Source organism: Sander lucioperca, chromosome 6, assembly GCF_008315115.2.
Source record: "Sander lucioperca isolate FBNREF2018 chromosome 6, SLUC_FBN_1.2, whole genome shotgun sequence".
Lineage (NCBI taxonomy): Eukaryota > Metazoa > Chordata > Actinopteri > Perciformes > Percidae > Sander > Sander lucioperca.
The window spans coordinates 2,399,744-2,421,861 of record NC_050178.1 but is presented as its reverse complement, the minus strand read 5'-3'; the positions used below and the strand labels follow the sequence as shown (position 1 = coordinate 2,421,861).

The 22,118-nt window shown below is 38.8% G+C and overlaps 1 protein-coding gene across 1 annotated transcript; it reads left to right on the top strand.

Moving 5' to 3' along the window:
* The first annotated feature begins 12,351 nt into the window (after positions 1-12,351).
* oxtr (oxytocin receptor) lies at positions 12,352-18,687 on the top strand. Its single transcript, XM_031287781.2, has 2 exons — positions 12,352-13,748; positions 18,399-18,687. Exons 1-2 carry the CDS (start codon positions 12,821-12,823, stop codon positions 18,650-18,652), a joined length of 1,182 nt encoding a protein of 393 aa, XP_031143641.1. The 5' UTR covers positions 12,352-12,820; the 3' UTR covers positions 18,653-18,687.
* The last annotated feature ends 3,431 nt before the right edge of the window (positions 18,688-22,118 follow it).

Genomic DNA, 22,118 nt, shown 5'->3' with positions numbered 1-22,118 from the left:
CCTCTGCCGGCTGCGCTGTGGATGTGTGTGTGTGTGTGTGTGTGTGTGTGTGTGTGTGTGTGTGTGTGTGTGTGTGTGTGTGTGTGTGTGTGTGTGTGTGTGTGTGTGTGTGTGTGTGTGTGTGTGTGTGTGTGTGTGTGTGTGTGTGTGTGTGTGTGGCCGGCGAGCCGCAGGACACGCTTGTGGAGTTTAACTCCAAAAAGACAGTTAACCACAGGTTCCCGTTAATCTTATGATGGACATGTGTTGTGATATTTAAACAAATGAACCGTCAACGGCGAAATAAAAGCCTCTTATTTACGAGAACGGTCTGAGAGACCTCCAGTTTACAGCGAGGTGTCTGAGCATGACTGGCCGAGCGACGAGCTAGAAGCCGGGGCAGGCGCTTGCTGGCTGTCACCTCACTTGATGGAGCTTCTGAACTCTGAAAACTTTGAAGCAAATTGTCAATTCAGCATCAATTTTCGCAAGACTGCCTATATTCGAAAGTTAAGTTAATTTCTCGCCTAAAACGCTGTCAGAAGTGAATTTAATGATGAATAAGTGGTGAAAATTGTTATGTCCCATTGTTGGTTGTTGCTCTGTCTGTAAGTTTCCGAGTTGGCAGTGGGCGTGACTTATAAGTTCGACCAATCAAGTACACCTAGGAAAAGGGAAAAGACCCTGCTCTGAAGTAGGAGCTAAAAAAGTATGCTACTGAGGCCAGAGGAACTTAAAATTCCCCAAATTTTTCCTGTCGAAACATGACGACACTAGGAACGTTTAGTTCTAAGAACTGCAAAAATCCCTCCGGTCCGAAAGCCCCTTTTGAGTACTTTTACTTTTAGTACTTTAAGTAAATTTTCCTGATGATACTTACATACTTCTACTTAAGTAACATTTTCAATGCAGGACTTTTACTAGTTATATAGTATTTTTACATTGTGGTTTTAGTACTTTTACTTAGGTAAAGGATCTGAATACTTTTTACTCATGTTATTTTATTACGCTGAGAAGATGTACTCCTCCTGTGGGGATTCATGTCTGTGTGCAGAGTCAGACACAGTAATGGAATAACTTTGAAATGAGCTCTCTTCATCCATCACTGCAGGCTCGGGTGGAACGTTGTGACCTTACAGCAAAATGAATGACCAGTTATGGCTTAAAGGTCCTTTTCATCCACGTGGGGAAGTAATATATCTGTTTTTTGCTTTTATTTTTAATCTTGTCTTACATACACAGTGGACAACCCACATAAACCTCCAGTGTCACTTTGGCTCCTATTGTTTTTTTCTTCTTGGTTATCTTTGTTTCAGTAAGAATGAGTTGATAAGGAATTCACAAAACACAGATGACAGAATCTGAAGTTCAAATGGCAAGTCAAAACATGTGTAAGTATTACTTTTCCTGTGCGCAAACAGGCTCTTGAGGGAGAAATATTTTCCACTTATCATGTTAGCAGCCAGCTTTAGTGGCTCATCATCACTTTGAGGAATGAGTTCAGGCCCATACAAAAAGCTCTTTATGGAAAAAGAAAATTTGTAAATATTCTCCTATTATTCCCAATTTGATCATCACCAAGCCTGCTGATGTTTTTCCATTTTTATCCTTGTTAATGTGCATCATTTGTATGTTATGCCTTATCAGGATCATTCATTTTTCAACTTATCTGAAGGTTGCATTTCAGGGACAGTTTTCCTGGAATTAATTATCACACAATTTAATAATGTGTAATCTTATTTGAGGCATAGTTCCATTGGTTTTACAGTGACTTAATTTAACTAACAAGCCACAAATCAAATAAAAGCTCAAGATGTTTTATGAAATCATTAGGAAGACATCTACTTTGTGGTTGCCCACAGGGCATCTCCACTAACATAGTTAGTTGAAAAATATGGAGACAGTCTGATGATAGCAGCTGAGTTCACACCTTTGCATGAAACCAGGCCTAAATGCATTAAGGTTACGATGGAAAAACACTGCTCTGATCAAACTCTGTCAAACATTGTCCTCAGCGGCTCACGCTGTTATAAATGACAGTAATTGAAATTTCAGTCATGGTCATCGTGTTGATTGCCATCTGTGATTTCCTCCCGTCAACTTGTGTTCTTTTTAAATAAGTTGGACTCCTATTATTGGCGATAATTTCAATCAGTCCGCTGATGTATGTTCATTGCAGCTGCAGCTGAGATCAGACATCTTTTGCAGTGATACTTAGCATTGACAAGACAGTAAGTTATCTTACAAATTAAATTAAATCCAGTCACTGCTTTGTGTTCGAGAAGCAGGAAACATCCAACAGTCAGCATGAGGAAACCAAGCAGAGCTGCTTTAGACCTTAAAATACTTAATTAAACAGAGACCTTGAAGAGGTTGCATACTGTACCTGTAATGATAAAGTAGTGAATGTTATTTGACCTAATCATTATTAATAATAAAAGTAATAACGGGGCTAATAGCACCATGCCCAAATGTCAACCACTTGAAGGGCCACAAGTTATTTTTACAGGAACAGGTACATACATCGCCCAGTGCTACTCACTCAAATTTCACAGTAGGCTGAGTTAGTTTGTAATACCGGTGCCTTCATGGGTCTTAGATACAAAAACATACAAATACACAAAGCTCAGCAGGAAAACACATACAATACAAAACAACACTTCGCTTTTAATCCAAGGCTTTTCTGCAATGGTTAATTGTGGCTTTCACTCTTCATTTGATGCATTGAGAGAAGTCTCCTGACAGTTGCTCATGACAACTGTGTGAGAGAAGAACGGCATCATGGACATGATGGTATCCGTCTGACTTTGCTCCGAATAGATATTGGGTCACCATCAAATATTCACAAACTAACCTTCATAATCACTCCTTAAGCACCATCAACTAAATTAATTGTGTCCTTGTAAACAAGAAGTGGCATCGATCACTACTAAATGCGTGGTCCAAGCTGGATGCAAATGTTGAGAGAAATCACCACTTTTCTGATAGGCATGTCCTTGAAACTGTGCTTAGCACAGATAAAGATTTCACCATAGTCCTGAGGAAGTATTTTGTTGCACTGAAAAGCTCCACTGATGAAATTGATGAAAGAGTGTTAAGGTGCAGATTGGCTTCTGTATTGAAAGCTTACAGAGTTGCTAGGACTACAGAGAAACTCAACAAATAGATTTATCAGTCTTCAAAAGCCTTTTCTCTTGTAATGTTAAAAGTGAAACATACTGTTTGAAAATACAAACACACAAAAACAATTAAGCATAAATCTATACCACCTTACTGTCAAAGTATGCAAACTAAGAAGCTAAACAGGGTTATATTAGAATGAAAAAACAGTCTGACCTTACATTTTCCCTTATTATTATTTAATTATTTGTTTTGTTAATGTATGTTTTGTGAAAGAGGAGCAGATTATATAAGAGTAATCTTCTTTCTGCTCCTTTTCATTCAGGACAAAAAAATTGGTGTTTGCATTAAGTTTGTTTGTTTAATGGATGAAATAAATGTATATGAATGAATCACATTTACTGTATAACACTAGGAGTGACTGATTTCAGTGTTTTAAAAGGATGCTGACGTTTTGTCTGGGACATGCAGCTTTAGCTACAGTTTTTTTTTGTTGCACAATATCATGTGGCTGATATTAAGACCCCTTTACAGGACCGTGGATTTAAAATGAGTCAGCTGGAAACATCAAAAAGTCAGATGGAAACATTTTCAACCATCCCATGAAGCTGACGTTTGAGAGAGTGCAAAATGGCCCCGCATTATTGAAAGGAGGAAGAGCAAGCTGAGAGGTGGATTCAACGTTGAAGTAGTTCTTAGCTAGCCAGAAGCTGATCAGCCTGCTAATGCTATGACATAATTGACAATGACATCCATCTATTACAGTAATAAACTGACACATGGTGATGATCCTGGTTATCTTTTCTCTCTGTTGCCGTCCACAGCAGCAAGAGTACATTCTTAAATCATTTCATCGAGATTTGTTACTCTCCTACAGTACTACATACATTGAGAGAGAGAGAGAGAGAGAGAGAGAGAGAGAGAGAGAGAGAGAGAGAACACTGCAACAATCACAGGTTATTTAGAGATTTTGTTGTTTGTTCCCAAAACTGTGATTTTACCGTATGGTTCTATAAGATGGCCATGTTGTTTAGCATACACATTGAATGAAGGCATCTTATTTATTTAATAATTAAAAAAACAAAAACACGAGTCATTTCCACAGATTTGTAAGTGTTAATTTGTTTGAGCTGTTGTTTTTTCTCATCTGCAATAGTAGATAATGGGAGGAAAGAAATTATGTGAAATTCATCACAGGCACAATGGACCCTTGGCCATTTGGTATAAATGGAAAACCTGACACTAATGCAGAGTGAGCATAATCTTTAGTCTTCCTTTTAATAGGGTGATAGAGGACTGACTAACAAGCTAAATTTCACTTGATAAGAGGATTATGTTTTGTTTCAAGTAAATGGGATTATTCACTGCTCTTTGTTCACTTTAATGATTTTAAACCCTCTGTCTAACAATAACTTCATTATACTCAGACTAACCGTTGAAGCATGAAGTTGGAAACCTGGATGAATAGTATGTACAGCAATGCACTCTTTGCGAGACAGTTACATAACTATCAACATAAATCTAATACAAGTAAACCAATCTTATTTCTTGCTAAATCTCAAGTCAATAGAGTTTTACAAGAGCTTTTGTAAATACAAAATACAATACCAATTTATAGTTAATGCTGCACTAATCAAATATTTTAGATCATCATGTGTTACGTGAAAGAGGTCGCTCATAGTGATAATGATCACCCAACCTTGCAGTTCTCCTCTGCTTTACGATGCATGTTAACATCTTTCAGCTCATTGTTTTGGTTTGTGTCCCAAATTGCAGACAGACAATTAGTGACTGCTGAACACAGAGAAGAATTTAGCAGCTAAACAGCTAGATATTTTTTCTCAAAAATTGATGGAGACCAAACTAAAGCTGAAAGAGTCAAAATTGAACTTACATTCATCAGAGGGGCCAAAACAACTTGACTCCAAATTAGCGATGATGTTGTTCTGTAGCTGCCTAATGTGTAAATAAACAACATGTGCTAACATGTTCGTCATTAGTACTTATATATATATATATATCAAATAGGTGTTACAGTATTTATCAAATGGTTCTACTATCACAAAGTCAGATGCCTATAAGTAGCTTTGAAAGAGTTTATATTGATGTACCGGAATTAGGGCGGTAGAAAATAAGGTAGGTTCACTTGGCGCCCCCAATTTTATGCCCCTAGCCTGATTTACTGGTGTGATCCCATCGCAAGTGTGTTTCTAGTATTTTTCTGACTTTATTTCAAATTATTACTCTCAGGGCAACATTTTCAGAACATAAGTCTTTGATATAAAAAATATATGCATGTGCACAAAATTAATAGAGGTGATGCCAGCAGCAATTCACTAACAGTGTACCAAAAATATGTAAAGTTAATGAATAACAATCTGTGAATTTAAAGAGAGTTTATGGTGTATTAAATATTTTAACTACCGGTTACGTATTCTATTATTCTAATATTTTTCACACACCTTGACACTGTAAATTGGGAAGAATTGTAAACTAAAGCATTACTCAATCATATTAAGTTAAACATTCAAAAATTCATTTTAAGATCTGTGCCACATTAGGTAATAATTTTAGAAGGTTATACAAAAACACAAAGGCTAAAACCGAGCACAGAGCTGACTCTGTCAAGGTATAACCAGGACGAGGTTGAAGATTTCCCTCAGGGCAGTGTGGTTTTATGGTATGTAACTTACCCTTTGTATGTATTTCATCAGGATATTGATTTGGTTGCTGTGCTAGAGATGTACAACTGTATTTCTATATTGATTGCGTTGTTCAAGCTGTAATAAAAAAAAAAAAAAAAAAAATGTAAAAAAAAGAGATGGGTGTAAATTGTTATTCAAGATATATATGAGCTTGAACCTCCCAGATTGGTGGCAAGAAGTTGCACAAACCCAACACTTTACTTAAAAATGCACAAGCACATTCTCCAGACGTGAGCATGTCAAGTTTACTGATTTCTCTAGCTTTCTAAGTGTTTTTTGAAATCATTGTGACGTAGTGGTCGGTGGCCGAATTAATCAGACATGAATTACATTTGCAATGAGAGCCACAGGCATGCTGCTGGACAGATATTAGAGTCAGGCATGTGTACTGTAATGGTACCATAGACTGAAAATCCCCAGAGCGCACTTCCCACAGCTACACAGCTACACACACACACACACAACAACACATGGTCCGAGAGGAGGGGAGCTACCAGTATTTCAAAGAGCTCTGATTATCCTCCCTCGTCTGTGCCAAGTCTGCTTGTCTTGATAAAATTCCAAAAAGCGAGTATTCCTTATCATTCTGTGTCTGAAGTAGGATGATAACTTTAAAAGCAATGCTTGGTCCATTTCTAAGGCTTTTCAAGTCCTGTGGACACAAAACCTCAAGTAGCTATTGTCTTTCAAACATATATTCACATAAGATGTCCTTATCAGAAAACCCAAGTAATCACTTTTCTCTGCTGTTATCAATACACAGCAGGTAAATTATTTGTTACAGTAATTCAAATTCCTGTCTTAGTTGCACAAATACATTGCAAAGGCATGGATTTTAAAAGATTGAACAGAAATTCAGCACATGCATAATCAGTAGAGCAAATAGGCTTTTTTTGTGACCCACCCTGCTCTAAAACCAAACTTTCAAAGATCAAGATTTAATCTTACCTCTTTTCTTTGTGGAATGTTTTCCAAAGTTACAAGTTACAGTGCTTTCTTCTATTTCATTTTTTAACTTAATCTTATGCAGAAGCATAAGATTCATTAGAAGCAGTTTCACATCTGTGTCCAGTACTTGTTTTGTTTAGGGCATATGCTTCAGCACATGGTACGTATATGCGCAGTAAAAGCTGACTTTATCTCAAAAAGCACCGTGTTATGAAATATGAGCAAGGAAACAATTTGGGAGGCACACATGTTTACTGGTAGTGTGGCGCATTTGTGAATTCAGAATGTTGGAGAGGCTCTAAATAATGTCACATTGGGGGTCTGATATATTGTCAATGTGTCCACCGCTCTAACAGTCATGTCCTTGGCTCACTCCTCCATTTAAACTATCCAAACAAACTGCTGCCTATAGCCAATATCACACGTCCCTGACTTTTTATTGGTTTCAAAATGGTAATGGTCAATTTCTATTCTGTTCTGTTCATGAGTTGCTGCACTGGATTGATATTGTACCACATGTTTTCCCATTATTAAGGAGATAAGTATAACATTTTCCATAATGTTGATGTAAATACTCTATCACGTGATTTATCTATCTGGCGAAACATCTAATGCTTTATCAAATCGGTGCAGAATTAGATGCAACATGATCAAACAACAGCTGTAACTTGATGTCCAGAGCAAATCTATACTACAACAGCATCTCCCTTAGATATAAATTCATATGATCTGGACTATGGGATGGGATATTCTTGTCTCTCTGCCTGCAATAAGCTGAACATTAGTTTTTGAATCCTTGATTACACATAAATACAAATATGATTAAACAAGATTAAGAGTCTACAGCCGACAGCTGTACTTAGGCACCGCGGTGCTTTGAGCTAAATGTTAACACATCTTTGTTAGCATGTTAACATTTGTTAATTAGCGCTAAGCACAGCTGAAGCTGATGGGAATGTTATCAGTTTTGCAAGTATTTGGTCATAAATCAGAGTATTGGACAAATAATAATGTTGACCTGTTAATGGTGCTAGATGAAAAGTCATGGGATCACCAAAGTCAGTAGGATACATTGTCTTGGAACCATGGGAGTTTATACAAAATGGCATCTCAATCTATCCAGTAACTTTTTAGATATTTCAGTCTGGCCCAAAGTGGTGGAATAAACTGGCAAACAGATAGACCTACGTTGCTATCCCTAGAGCCACACTGCTAGCATGGCCAAAAATATTCAGGTAATGTTAGGCTTTAGACAACTTATCGCAGCAAAAGTCGTACTAATATCTCTACACTATGTTGGTTTATCAAGTCACTACAGTGCAGTAGACATTAAATTCACAACACACTTTCTACCACAGCTACAGTAATCAGCACAGCATGTTGTGTTCATATAATGGAAGGAAAAGTAGGATGGACAAAGTGTTATTTAAAGTGAAGACAGCCCTGATTCATCATATCAATAAAAGCATCAGGAAGAGAATCGTAGTTTACTGGTCATAATAAATGATAAGTCCAATGTCCCTGCTTTTATAAACTATGGATTTGTGAATGTGGAAAACCCAATTATGTTTATCTGACATCACCACAGCTTGTAATAAAAAGCGATTTGCAATAACACATCTCTAATCACTTTGTTCTACCAAGTTTCCAATCTTCATCCATTTGTGGCGTGAGTCATCTGCAGCCGTCCATTTCTTATCAGTTTTTTTTTTCAGCAAACAAGCCAAACATAATTTACGGGTTGGCACACTGGCTCAAACAATGCGTGTTCTGTCCCATAAACGGGTGTTAGTTAAGGGGGTATTGTTGAATTGTTTGCTTTATGTCTATTCACTGCCACTTCCTGTAAATGCTTATTCAGAGTTGGCAAACCCTACAACTTTTTCAGACGCACCACAGGAAGCCTTATCCTGTTATTGTTTTGGAAGCTGATGTCTTAGATCCTGACTTAAAAATAAAGCCCAAACAGAAACTCAGGAATCTCCTGTAATGAAGTAGGGCATTCTCTCAGAAGTGAGGCCTGACTGAAGAACTCTGCGTGCAATATTGTTTGACACATTTGCAAGTTACAACTATATGCTTGAGTGAGATATATCTCAAGCTGGTGTGATGTATGACTTAATTTTAGCTTGTGTACACTCGCTTCAATCTTACAAGCCTCTGAAACGTGCCTGTAATCTCAGAAATCTCCAACACCCTCTCCTTTATGAGGCTAATGGCTCATCGTAGTACTTTACGTGATGTTAGCACACAGAATATATCATGCACCCACTGAGCCAGGAGTGACAGCATTCCTCTGCACCCTACTGTGTTGGTCTACTTTTTACATGCGTCTCATGACACAAGATCACCCAGAGGAAAATGGTAGGCTGAGAACCTCATGTATTGAGTGATTATATAAGGAGCAGGAGCTGAAAGTATTAGTGTGCAGATCCCTTATATCATACTTCATCAAGAGCTTGGGCCTGAACCTTGTCTCTAATTAGATCTGTCAACTGAAAGCCAAATATCTGTGGGAATGGCACAGAGAACTGCTGAGCAACTGGACTCTGTCAGGGGTGGGGGTTGGGTGGGATAAAAAAATGCTGCACAGGTTTCCATGGCTGGAGAACAAAGGGAAAATATTTAGTAAAAAGTAAAATTCATAAATATCCTACTTGGGTGAGCATTGTTCTTAGGCATTACTGATTATGTTGTTGAGAATAAAGCAACTATAAAAATGCATTTGCAGTATACTGCATTTTGTGTAAATGTAGTGACCTCAGTATCATTTTGCCAATCCACTCCTTTAATTCTTAATACATAAAATCTTATGCCACTATTAACCATATCTTATTCATCAATGTTAGAGATGGACCAGGTCAGCACTTTATTTGAAGGGCCACAAACAAAGTAACGTTTACTTAATCATGATTACAACACTACAATTCCGTTTTTTAGCCTGTCACTAACTACAGATTTACCAATGAAGAAGACATGAACATCATTAATAAATCAGATATCATGATGATTGAAATACATTAACTAATGCATTAATAAACGTATTGTTCCTGCATTAAGTCATGCATGATATACTATTAATCCTTGTACATTACTGATAGTTCATGAAGTACTACATGAATTCATGCTTTTTCATGCATGAAGTCATGCATGAATTAGTATTAATATAGTATCGTTAGTGTGGTATAAGTAATATTATACAATGTAAAATAAAATTGAGTTTAACTACTATGTATGATGTTCACTGGAGTCATTTTGAATGTCTGCAAAATTAACCATCTTCTCCCTCATCACTCTGAAGTGGGCCTGACATTATATAAATCCCCTCAATATTTTCTGAAGATTTTCTCCAGCAATGTCATTAATATCAGGAAATCCTAGAGCGTCATTTTTTCCATCTGCAGTCTTTCTTACTTTCACTCTATTTTCATGACAGTTGACACACTGCAAATAACCTGCAGCCTTGTCATCTTGATTTGATCTCTTTGTGTCAAGAAGAATCTCTTTAGCACACTCGTCTCAACTTTAGCATTCAAGTCCACTTGGCTTCTGCTGTCGCAGCCTTCTATCCTTTTAATCCGTCAGCAGACAACTTTAAGCCTGACCTCATGCTGTTTACCTACCTCTTGAATTGTCAATGGCTCTCATGCAGTTGCATCCATCAGCAGCACGTCATTTGGACTGTGTGACGTTTTTGCTAACCCCATTATTAGATAAATTGCACTCCAAACTGACCCTATATCTCCAATTTCAGAGGATATGGTTCTGTTCCTCCTCCCCAAATGAGAGAGTCTAACACTCCTTTTTGGATCACATTAGACTATAAAGTGATCCAAAACCGAGTGTTCCGGGCTGCAGTCCAATAGTCTTATTTGATTAGGAAGGTTCCTCACTGAGTGAAATGCTGTAGCTTTTTCATGGTGTAGTTTGTTACAGCATGTACTGTATTAACCAGTGACTGACCACCTGGGCTAACATGACGTGGTCACCTGATAATTCTGGACTTTACGAGTTGATGGAGAACTCCATGTGTTCCATTAAACAATGCATGCCGTGGAGGGCTGCAAAGTAAACATTGTACAGGTTGTGTGCTCCAGATTTACACTGTACAGTAATACTCGGCTACATTTCTATTTGAAATGGGACAGACCTTGCCAACTTGTTTTGATATATTTAGTCTGAAAATGCAGACTTTGGAGGATCCAGCACCATAAGTAGGACACAGCTTATTTCTAACAATAACCCCATCTTGCACATTGTGTCTTACCTTGTAATCAAATGGTCCCAGCAAAACCCCCTCAAAGCTTTGCAGCACGGACTGGCTCTTTTTTTTCATGGGTCATGAAACCATGGAAAATACATTGCTTTATTCCACATCCACGACTTTCACGAAATGGCGAGCACTCATCAATCCACTAATTACTTTCTGCAATGTTCCAGCTGTACCCAGACTATACCCAGTTTCACTCTGCACATGCTGGCTCATTTCATGTGAGGTCATTAAATGTTTTCATTACAAATTCACACAAGTCACGGCATTATATTTAATGTGTCATCATTATTCCCTTTTCCTTGTCCTTTTAATTTCCAGTCAGCGATAAAGCATCTTCAGTCTTTACTGCTTTGATATTCCAGTGGATCTGCCATTTTCCAAACCTGGCCACAACCACAAAAATGGGGAATAACTCTCTGGCGTAGGTATAGGACCAGAGGCCTTTTCCAACAGGGTTTGCAACTGCTGGAAATTTAAAGAGCTGCACAGTAGCAGACAAATCTCACTTGTCGGTACTCCTGACTGCATTAGTGTAACTGTGTTTAATAAATCATATAATGCAGCATTTTTCTAAATATTTAGGTAATAATATTCACCTTCATTATTTTAGTCCCTATATTCCAATGCAGCATTGCACTTGGCAACACAAATGGGAAGAAGGAAGAAATGTGTGTTCAGAGGAATTGCTGGAATGTAGCACATGGACATTAACATGGGCGTCGCACTACATTGGCAGTAAAATTTCAACAGCTTATGTTGTTCCCCATGAGGGTTAGGTACTCATTGCCACTTGTTGTCCTTTATAATAACCTGATGACCACCAATATATTGAGTAAACAGAATAACACAGAGGCTTTCTTGGGTTTAAACTAAAAATCAAATGTTAATTATGTCATCTTGGACTGTTTGCTTGAATTCTCAGTACAACAACAATAAATGCAAAAGCAACAGCAGCAGCAACAACAACAAGGTTTCCCCAAAGCTTAAAGCAACCAAGTCATGAATGAAGTCTAAGATACCTTTTGATATGGACAATAAAAACATGTTGACAGCACCTCCTGTGTGCAGAGCTTTCAGTGTCTCTCCTGAAAAAGCATACAGCTTTCCACACTAAAGTCACACACTGACACAATAAGGTCCCTGATACAGAGCGTATCTGGGGGTTCATGCTCTGAAGAGGTTTGGAGCTCCGAGCCATGGATGTATTATAACAGAGCAGGGGACTGATGACCGGCTCACATCGCTGCCTTGTGGCGGTGATGGGTAATTCACTGTTATCACTGAACCAGGGACAGGTATAACAGGGGCTTGAGTGCTGCGTGCTGGCCATTCCGATTCTTACCAGAGAAGATGTTGGAGCTTATAATTTCTGCTGCATTTTTTTCTCGTAATACTTTAATTTCCAGAGTTTCATTTTGATTTTTAAAGTAAATATATATATATATATAGGCCTATATTTTGCTCGACCATAAACTGATAATTCTTTGGATTTTGGTTTTGGAGAATAACCTATATACTAACGTGTTTTAGACCCTTTGCTGTCTTGTACAGTAGGTCCACATTTGAGATTTCTGCACATTAAGTTTACTTTTCTTTTGGCGCACACATTTTGTTAAATATCTCATATTACATGTGGAAATGTTTTCAAGCGTCTTCAGTTTTTAGAAAGCCTGGGAGATTGATGTTCAACCAATCCTTGTTTATCACTTAATGAGCATTTTTTTGAGCCTCATCATACCTCACCCTTCCATGACTGCACAACCCTGACGCATCTGCAGAGGACAAGGCTGCGGCAATGGAGAGTATTTCAAATGAAAGTGAATTTTGGCAAGTTAACGAATCCTGGCAGAACCCAAGTCTCGTTAACGGGACCGGTTTGTTGAATCAGACGAACCCTCTGAAGCGGAATGAAGAGGTGGCGAAGGTAGAGGTGACTGTGCTCGCCCTGGTGCTGTTTCTGGCGCTTGCGGGGAACCTGTGCGTCCTGCTGGCCATCCACACAACCAAGCACAGCCAGTCCCGCATGTACTACTTCATGAAGCACCTGAGCATCGCCGATTTAGTTGTGGCGATATTTCAAGTTCTCCCTCAACTTATCTGGGACATTACATTTCGGTTCTATGGACCGGACATTTTGTGCAGGTTGGTGAAATACCTACAGGTCGTTGGAATGTTTGCCTCCACTTATATGTTAGTTTTGATGTCCGTAGACAGGTGTTTGGCAATTTGTCAGCCTCTTCGTTCTTTACACAGAGTAAAAGACCGTTTTTATGTCATCTTTTCCTGGGTACTGAGCCTGCTCTTCAGTATCCCGCAGATGTTTATTTTCTCCCTGATCGAGGTTGGCTCGCCCGGATCAGGAGTGTATGACTGCTGGGGCGACTTCGTGAAGCCTTGGGGAGCCAAAGCTTACATCACATGGATCAGTCTCACTATATATATCATTCCAGTGGCGATACTGAGCATTTGCTACGGGTTAATAAGCTTCAAAATATGGCAAAACTTTAAACTGAAAACCAGGCGGGAGCAGTGTATAAGCCTGACACCCAAAGCATCCAAATGCAACACACTGGCCCGCGTGAGCAGCGTTAAGCTCATCTCCAAGGCGAAGATAACCACAGTGAAAATGACTTTTGTGATCGTCTTGGCCTATATCGTCTGTTGGACCCCATTTTTCTCTGTCCAAATGTGGTCTGCGTGGGATCCAGCAGCGCCCCGTGAGGGTAGGTTGAATTTTAAAGTTGGATATCATACCGAATGCGCGCTAATGCTGCGCAAACGCTGCCGTAGCTTACTCATTAATGTCGCTACGCATCTGACACATTTTGAAACACTTACCCTCTACTCATCTTTTAACATCCTTTTTGCACATTTGCAACATTGCCCAGTGGAAATTAATAGAGATTTATAACTGCCGCATCCCTCTTGCTGTGCCCATCAGTGCTCTTTACGCACGAGGGTGCCAGCCCTTTATCCAGTTGGAGCAAACAGGGACAACAAAAACATCTTTCTGAGATGTGTTTGTTCTGTTTTCCTCATGCAGATAGTTCAGGCACTGGGGTTATGTGGCAGACTCGTGGTTCTGCTGTTTTGGCTAAATAACGCGCAGCCCATGGTGCGGTGCGGAGAGTTGAGTGACTGAGCTGAAGCGCTGGTTGATCAGTGCAGGTGGTTTGACCCTATAGGACAAAACAAAAACCCAAAACATAAATGTAGAAAAAATGTTGAACTATTCAATCTGTCTGCTAAAAACATAAAAACTTGGAATTGCATATACACCCTTGTGAAACACATTAGAACATGCTGTCATTTCCAAATTGACATATAGGCCTACTTACACTAGACAACTAGTTAACCTTACTTGTTAATCTAATATTGTCTGATGCTGTTAATGGTTTGTTTAGGGCTACATCAGGAATGCAGAGCTGGAAAAACATACCTATTTGTTTGTCTTATATGTGAACTTCTTAGATTAAAGGCCTACTGTATGATAGCCTACACCTGTTGTGTGGTAAGAACAACTGGTGATAAGTCCTTTAAAGTGCGAAACCTACACACATAATTTACCAAGTTTCCTCTGACCCTCATCTCGCTGCTGAGACCGACTGATGGCTAATCATTAAACACATTAGTGTGCGCCACCAAGCAGCCTTTATTTGTGCCTGTGGGTCACGTTGGAGTGCGTCGTTAACATTTAACCACAATAGGCCACTAAAGCAGCCGTCTACTGTAGGTCCCTATATTCATCGATCCGCTGGACAATGGCCACACCCATATGACAACAAAACAAACAAAAGACAAAAGATTTAATATGTCATTTTGACTTCACAATGTATTTGCACTGTCCATCTGTTCCTTCCATAATTCCATTACATTTACGAAATATAAGGTACACAGATGTGTATAATCTGAAAGGGGCTATAGTTTGTCAATGTGATCTAAGGGCATTTGTGTTCTGGAAAAGCGAAGAGTAAATCTAATTAGAGCTATCATTAATATAAAGACTTTGCAAAATAATATGTATGCATCTCCACAAAGACAATACAAAACTTGTTTTCCAAGCAGTTTCCACCTCTTATAACTTTACTGTTCTGGTATTTCCTTATAGAAAAAGCAAAACATTTTTTTACAAAAACAGAGTAAAATAAAATAAACTGCACATGTGCTAAACATAAGACAATAGTATTAGGAAGTTTCTTGTAGGGAGTTAACCGACTTTGGTGTTTCAGGCTTGAGTCTTTTCTTCTGCTTCTGTGGGTTTATGTACAAGGTTCCAAATGACTGGTTGTGTGATTCCTGTCATCCTCCTCAAGCTGCGTTGTTCATACTAGCTTTTTACACTTTGGAGCTCAACAGTTGCACAATACACTTGGCTGTCATCCAGTTCTTCAACACTGAGGAGGTATACTGCTATAATTGGCTTCAATGCTGCACCTCACAGCGACATTCATAGTAACAGCAGCCATAAAAAGAGCAACAAAAAGATGAAATGGAAAAGGAAGTATTTCATTCATTTTCTGTTGCAGAGCTCAGTGCAGGGAGGAGGCTGATGTCTGATGGCTGTCATCCACGTGAACAGTGTTCAGAAAGGCCAGAATTGGCAGACACATGCTAGTGTTTGTGTACAAAAGATAGGCTGGAATGTCACCTGTGTGTGCAGATAAAGTGTCCATTAGAGTCATAGTCAGCAAAGTGAGCCCAGACCACACAGCTTAGAACAGAAAGCTGTTAGGCTACTAGGGGAAGAACCTCTACATCGCAAACCTGTTTCAAACATGCATAATGTAAACAAACCAGTTTCAGAAAACATCAGGTTATTAAGATGTCATAGTTAATTGTTGTTAATTGTAGTTAGTGTTGTAGAATCATATTTACTGTACAGATGTGAGAGTGGTGTCAATTTGAAGTGTATTTTTCCAAAATGTTGAACTGTTGCTTCAGCCAAAAAAATTGGACCAGTGGTGTGGATACACATTGTAGGAAATTCTGACCCCTAGATACAATGTCAATCAAGCCAATCAGTGTATTTTTTTTAGATGCATTAACAAAGAGCCACATTGCTTCATCCCCCAAACGTCTACCAAAACTGCACAGATTTACTGTGAAGAAGCCGGGACATTTCACAGATAGGTTTACCATTAGTACCCACATTATGGCTTATCAACACGGTTTTTGGAAATGTAAATGTCCCATTCTTCTAAGCTTTGTGACATCATCAATGTGGTATCACATTGGACAGCCGACTAGATTATGTAGAGGACAAAAACACCTGAAGGTTAAACCCTGACTCAGACACTAACGCAAGCTCCCAAAACAATCGGTGAACACAAGCACCTCCCCCTGCTGAGCCTGGTGCCCCCGGACACTGACTCACACTCTGTGCTATTGATTAGCATGAAGTGCTTGATGGACACAAAGCAAGGTGTCCAAGTGTTACTTTTTTTAATTATAAAAGTCAGTTCTTATATAGTGTTTTTACAAGCAGTCAGAAAAAGCAAGGCAGTGTCATAGGTACAGAAAGACCTCTCAAAGCAATTTTACTCATACATATCACTTAATGAAAATGAGATTACTGCAATGCTTATTTACCTTCAGGGAACAAGATTCAGCACTAAGTGTTCTCATTAATGGCCTGCTAAAGAGGCTTTTGGGCTGGCCCAATGACAGTCAGACAGATGTACCACCCATGGGGATAATCATTCCGCCTTTTCATTTGCTGTGTGATTCATCCTTCTCTGATGAAAGGCACTGTGAGATAAATCATTGAAGACTCTTTCTTGATAGTTCCCCATATTATTCAAATTAGATCCATGCCCTGTTCTCATCCACCCTGATAAGAATGCTTGATAACCACCAGTTGGTCTTTTGCACTGTCTCCAATGAAGCGTATTACTCCATCCATGTCAGCCGCATTATAGTCTGTAGAGCAGGTTGATGCATGGCTCACAAAGTTTGTAGTACCAGTGTGTCATATCAGCTGGTAAATTCACATGTTCACATTCTTGCTTCCAGAGTTTGTAGACTGTTTCATAAATTAGCATTCTCTAGTTCAGGTTCAAATATAGTTGCTACATTTTTCTGCTTTTTTCATTTGTACATCTGAAGGATTACAAAGCAGCACTGCTTACCCAAAAGTAGATTATTAAACCTATGACACAAAGGGTAATTGAATGATCTACACTCAAACTCATGTTGTCATCTCATAAATCAAATCCTTATATGGTTAATAGTCAATTCTTAATAATCATGCTTGCGACTTTTGTGATCTTATAGAAATAATTTATGCCGAACAATTTTGTTTGAGCTCAGTCATTAACAATGTGAGAATAGTAGGAGCACAGACCAATTAGCAATTCGCATGAAGAGGTTAAATACGGGATACGGGCCAATTACATGCATCAGAACTTCATTTGCCAAATGTCAGTTGGATGGTGCAGGCAACATGTAAATGTCATCCTCTGTGCCACTACAGGTTACTTGCCATGATATATTGCCACTGTTCTTTCTTGCTTGTTTGACAGGTCACCATTTAAATTATTTGCGGTTTATTTCTCACTCTTGAACAGCAAGTGTCGTAAAATTCGCCATGCAGAATAGGCCATGCAGTTGCTGAATATGTCTTCATTTCAGATCGACAAAGGTCAGTTTAAAAGATTTTCGTCCGATTTTTAGAGGCTTAGTCATGCTTATCCCGCTCGTCATTTCCGGGTTAGCACTCCACCAATCAGACTGTTCATTGAGTCCGACTGCCCGCCCTCCGAACCAGCAAGTCAGGTCGTCCAAAATAAAGGCCGACAGCTCCTCCAACGGACGACGGCACGGAACACACCGAACAGACTTGAGTCACTGACCTCGCCAGACTGTCTGACGGACGATTATTGGGTTGGTGTGTCAGGGCCATTAGCCTGTATACTAACTGCATGTTAGCATGCTGAGCTGATGTCAGGTAAAACAGTGACCTGATAATTTAAGAAAATCCTAAGGCTGGGCATGAAGTTCTGTACCAAATGTCCAAGCAATTTCGTGACATTTTGCTCACAAACCACAAATGTCAACCTCATGTTGGCACTAGATCAAAAGTCCAGTGATTACCAGAGTTATTGAGATTCATCCTCTGGGGACTATGCATATTTATTCCAAAATGTAATTCATTTCAATTCATGGAAAATTATAAAACAATAATACAAACTTTCAGCCAGCTACTAAACCACTACTTTTGAATTAAAACTTTCACAGAGAAAACAAGCTTCTGGTTACTTTTTGTTGTCATGGCACAGTAACTTTTATCTCTCTCTCTCTCTCTCTCTCTCTCTCTCTCTCTCTCTCTCTCTCTCTCTCTCTCTCTCTCTCTCTCTGTCTCTCATCTCCTGCAGCCATGCCCTTCATCATCTCCATGCTGCTGGCCAGCCTCAATAGCTGCTGTAACCCCTGGATCTACATGTGCTTCGCCGGACATCTGTTCCAGGATCTTAGGCAGAACTTTTTGTGCTGTTCCACTCGCTACCTCAAGTCATCCCAGTGCCACTGTGAGCGTGACTTTGACTCCAGTCACAAGAGCAACTCCTCAACCTTTGCCATTAAGAGCACTAGCAGTCAGAGGAGCATCACACAGACTTCCACAACATAAGCACCCACCCTCTCTTCCCTTCTCTCTCTCTCTCTCTCTCTCTCTCTCTCTCTCTCTCTCTCTCTCTCGTCCACCCTGCCTTTCACCACATGCCGACGCCCATAAACTAGCTGTTCTACTCCTTCAGATACCTCTCGCCCTGAGCCCTGAAAGAAAAAGACAAAAGTCTTAAAGGTGGAGTCAGCATTTCTGGAGAAAGATTGTTGATTGGAACTCAACACCCAAACAAATACCTCCTTTAGATTGTTATGCATGTGCCAGATTTACTGACCCTCTCGCTCCCACTGCCTCTCTCTTTATATTTTATATATATATATATATATATATATATATATATATATATATATATATATATATATATATATATATATATATATATATATATATACATATATATTTTTATATATATATATATATATATCCGTTCATATCTCAGTTCAGTTGAGCTCTGTCAGTCAATAGCATCACGCTGCAGAGCTCCAGGCTTGGGCCCACCTCCGGCGCTGTCAACGTGCAGGGACTCACTAAGTGACTGATTCAAGTAATTTGTTCACAGGAGGAATGCCGTGTGTTCAAGACAGCAAATACACAGCTGATTGGGGACGGGTTGCTAATATATACATTCAGCTGCACCATTCAGCTGTTACAACGAGCAGTCCTTGTTATTATAATCCATCCCAAGGCTTGGTAATCCATCAAGAAAACAGGGATACTTTCGAAAAATAATAATATGTGATAATTTGATGCGGGATTTCCGTTAGCCGGCAGATTTCACAGATTAGAAGAACACTGAGGCTGATTGACCGGAACTGTACAGCCTAATTTGTGCCCGTGCGTAAGAGGTACAGACAACGTTCAGTTTTAGTTTCATTTATTAAAGTTCGACAAGGCATGGTACAGCAGCATAAATACATAATAAATCATAAAAACTGGTCTAGTATGCGCCACCGAGATCCGCTCTACCAACACAATAATAGGCTACTCTTAGATTTATATATTTTACAGTGAAACACAAGAACAGAGGAAATTGATTATGTGTCGCTCATAATTCTGCAGTGGTGGTTTGACACAAGGTCGGTGTCTCTGTTCATATTTTCTCTCCATGCCCTTATGAATGCATAAGCTTGTTCTGTACATTAATTATTACAAATAACGTGAATAGCTCTTGTGTTTTATTGCTGTTTAAATGTAGGCTATTATATGGCTATTTAAAACATACTGTATGTACTAGAATATTCTGGAATATTAACGGCTAAATTGGCCGTCAAAAAAAGTGTGTAATGTAAACCCTGGTTTGATGTGCTTATGCCGACTATACAAAGATTGCTGTTTTTACCTCTCTCATGTCTCTTGAAGTAGGAAGTAGTATGAATACCTAGATATTTTATTAAATGATTAGGTGTCATAAAAATATACATGTTGTACATAATAGGGTATAAGGACTTCAGCTTTAAGTTTGCAAACGTTACATGACTAACTCTGTTCTCAGTTCACCAGCTGAACGTTCAGTTCAGTGAGTGGGACTATTACAGTTGGAGCTTAGGTCAAGCTGATCCTAGTGAATCAGTACACTGAAAAGAACGACTTTCCCCATCCCTACTTTTTACACCCATAGCCTTTCCCCTGTCTTGTGGACGAGCAACAGTGTCGTGTGGCTCGGTCCAAACCCCCTTTGTTTGTTTCCCATTTACAGAGCCAGGGCTGTGTACAAACACCAGTTTTTTTTTCAGTGCACATACAAAACGGACAGCTAGCGTACCGTGAGAAGATATTCGCTGAATTTGAAGGAAATGTATTGGATTAGAATCGCTGACTCCACCTTTAATTATTTTATTCACAATGCTTTACAGTATAAAGTGGAAATGGAATTGTGAAATAGAAAAATGTACAGAATTTTATTAAGGGTGCAACGTTTTATTCATAAAGATGTACGAGACAATCATGGACCAAGCTGAGCAATCGTTTGTTTTTATGTTATTCTTGTTTGAGATGTACATTATATATTTACATATTTGCAGTGCAGTGCAGAGAAAGTAAAGGAAAAAAGAATATGTTTATGCACTGTCAACCTTGACCAACCATGCTATTGATTCAGTTGTTGTCACCAGCAAAGCTTGTGGATCTTGTTTGTCTGTGATATAATGAAATTGCTCCCCTGTTATAAATACTGTGTACAATGTTGTTCATTTTGCTACATTTGCTCTACAAATGTTCATGTATGATACATGTAAACTGGTACTTGAGATATTGTTAGCTGTACGATGTCATGGCTGTCACTGGTAAGATTTAAAAAAGGCTTGAAAAATAAAAAAAAAAGAGTGAAAGAAGCACAAATGAATGACATACAGTATATTATTTACACCTAGCTGATGCTCATTAGAGCTCCTATTGCCTCCTAAAATCCTTTACAAGGTTGCTGGAAATCTTCCAGAGGGATGTTTATCGACGCCAAATCAATTACATCACTGAGGTCCTGCAACTTTTTGGCAGCACATTGAAACTTTGACTTTCCTGTTCAGTCTCAACCCCAAAATGCATTTTGGGCACTGGAGTGACCTCAAGTGACTCACATTACTGGAGGTGTCTTGGGGCAACAATCGTTGCATGACATGGTGCAATATCCTGCAGGAAGTGACAATAAAGGTGAACTGTGGCCATGGATTTCCTCTAGCATTTTTTGTTGCAAAGCTATTTAAGCGTGATGCTGTTGTTTAGTCAGTTGTGTTTATATTTAATGTAAAAGTTTAAAGTATGTGAGCCATCTATTACAGCACATTGATTATCATTGTCAATAATGAGGACTGACCTGAATAAAAGCAAAAGTTGCACAATAAAAACAATCCAACAAAATATCTATGAAACAAATACTGCTCTTGTGAAGTTTATAATGTTAAATTTTTGATGAGACACTGTAATGCTTGCTCATGGGTAAATGTTGGGTCTTTGTAAATTGTAGAGTGTGGTCTAGACCTACTCTATCTGTAAAGTGTCCTGAGATAACTCCTGTTGTGATTTGACACTATAAATAAAATTGAATTGAATTGAATTGAATTGAATTGTAAGACAGATTCAGCTTTCAGCTCATCATGACATTCGGTTGTGCGCACTTACACTGTACTTACGATTAAAAAGCACAACACCTCAAACTACAGCCTCAACAAGCTAGTTAGTTATTGCAGAAATATTTAACTGCATTACTGTACACTGCACAGGTGTTGCTTTAATGTTATTATTATGTGGATTACAGTATTAATTAATGTGCCAACGTTATAATTTTTAAGTAATATTTACGATTATACAGTATTTAGGAGGGGTTTACTTCTCTTATAACCTTGATAATGTGACATTCCGTAGGATAACCAACACACCAATAGAAAATATTATAACAGGAGAAATTCTATAAAAACATACATTTTTCAAGGCAACAATTGGCACTAAATACTCAACAGAGTACATGAGAACTGTA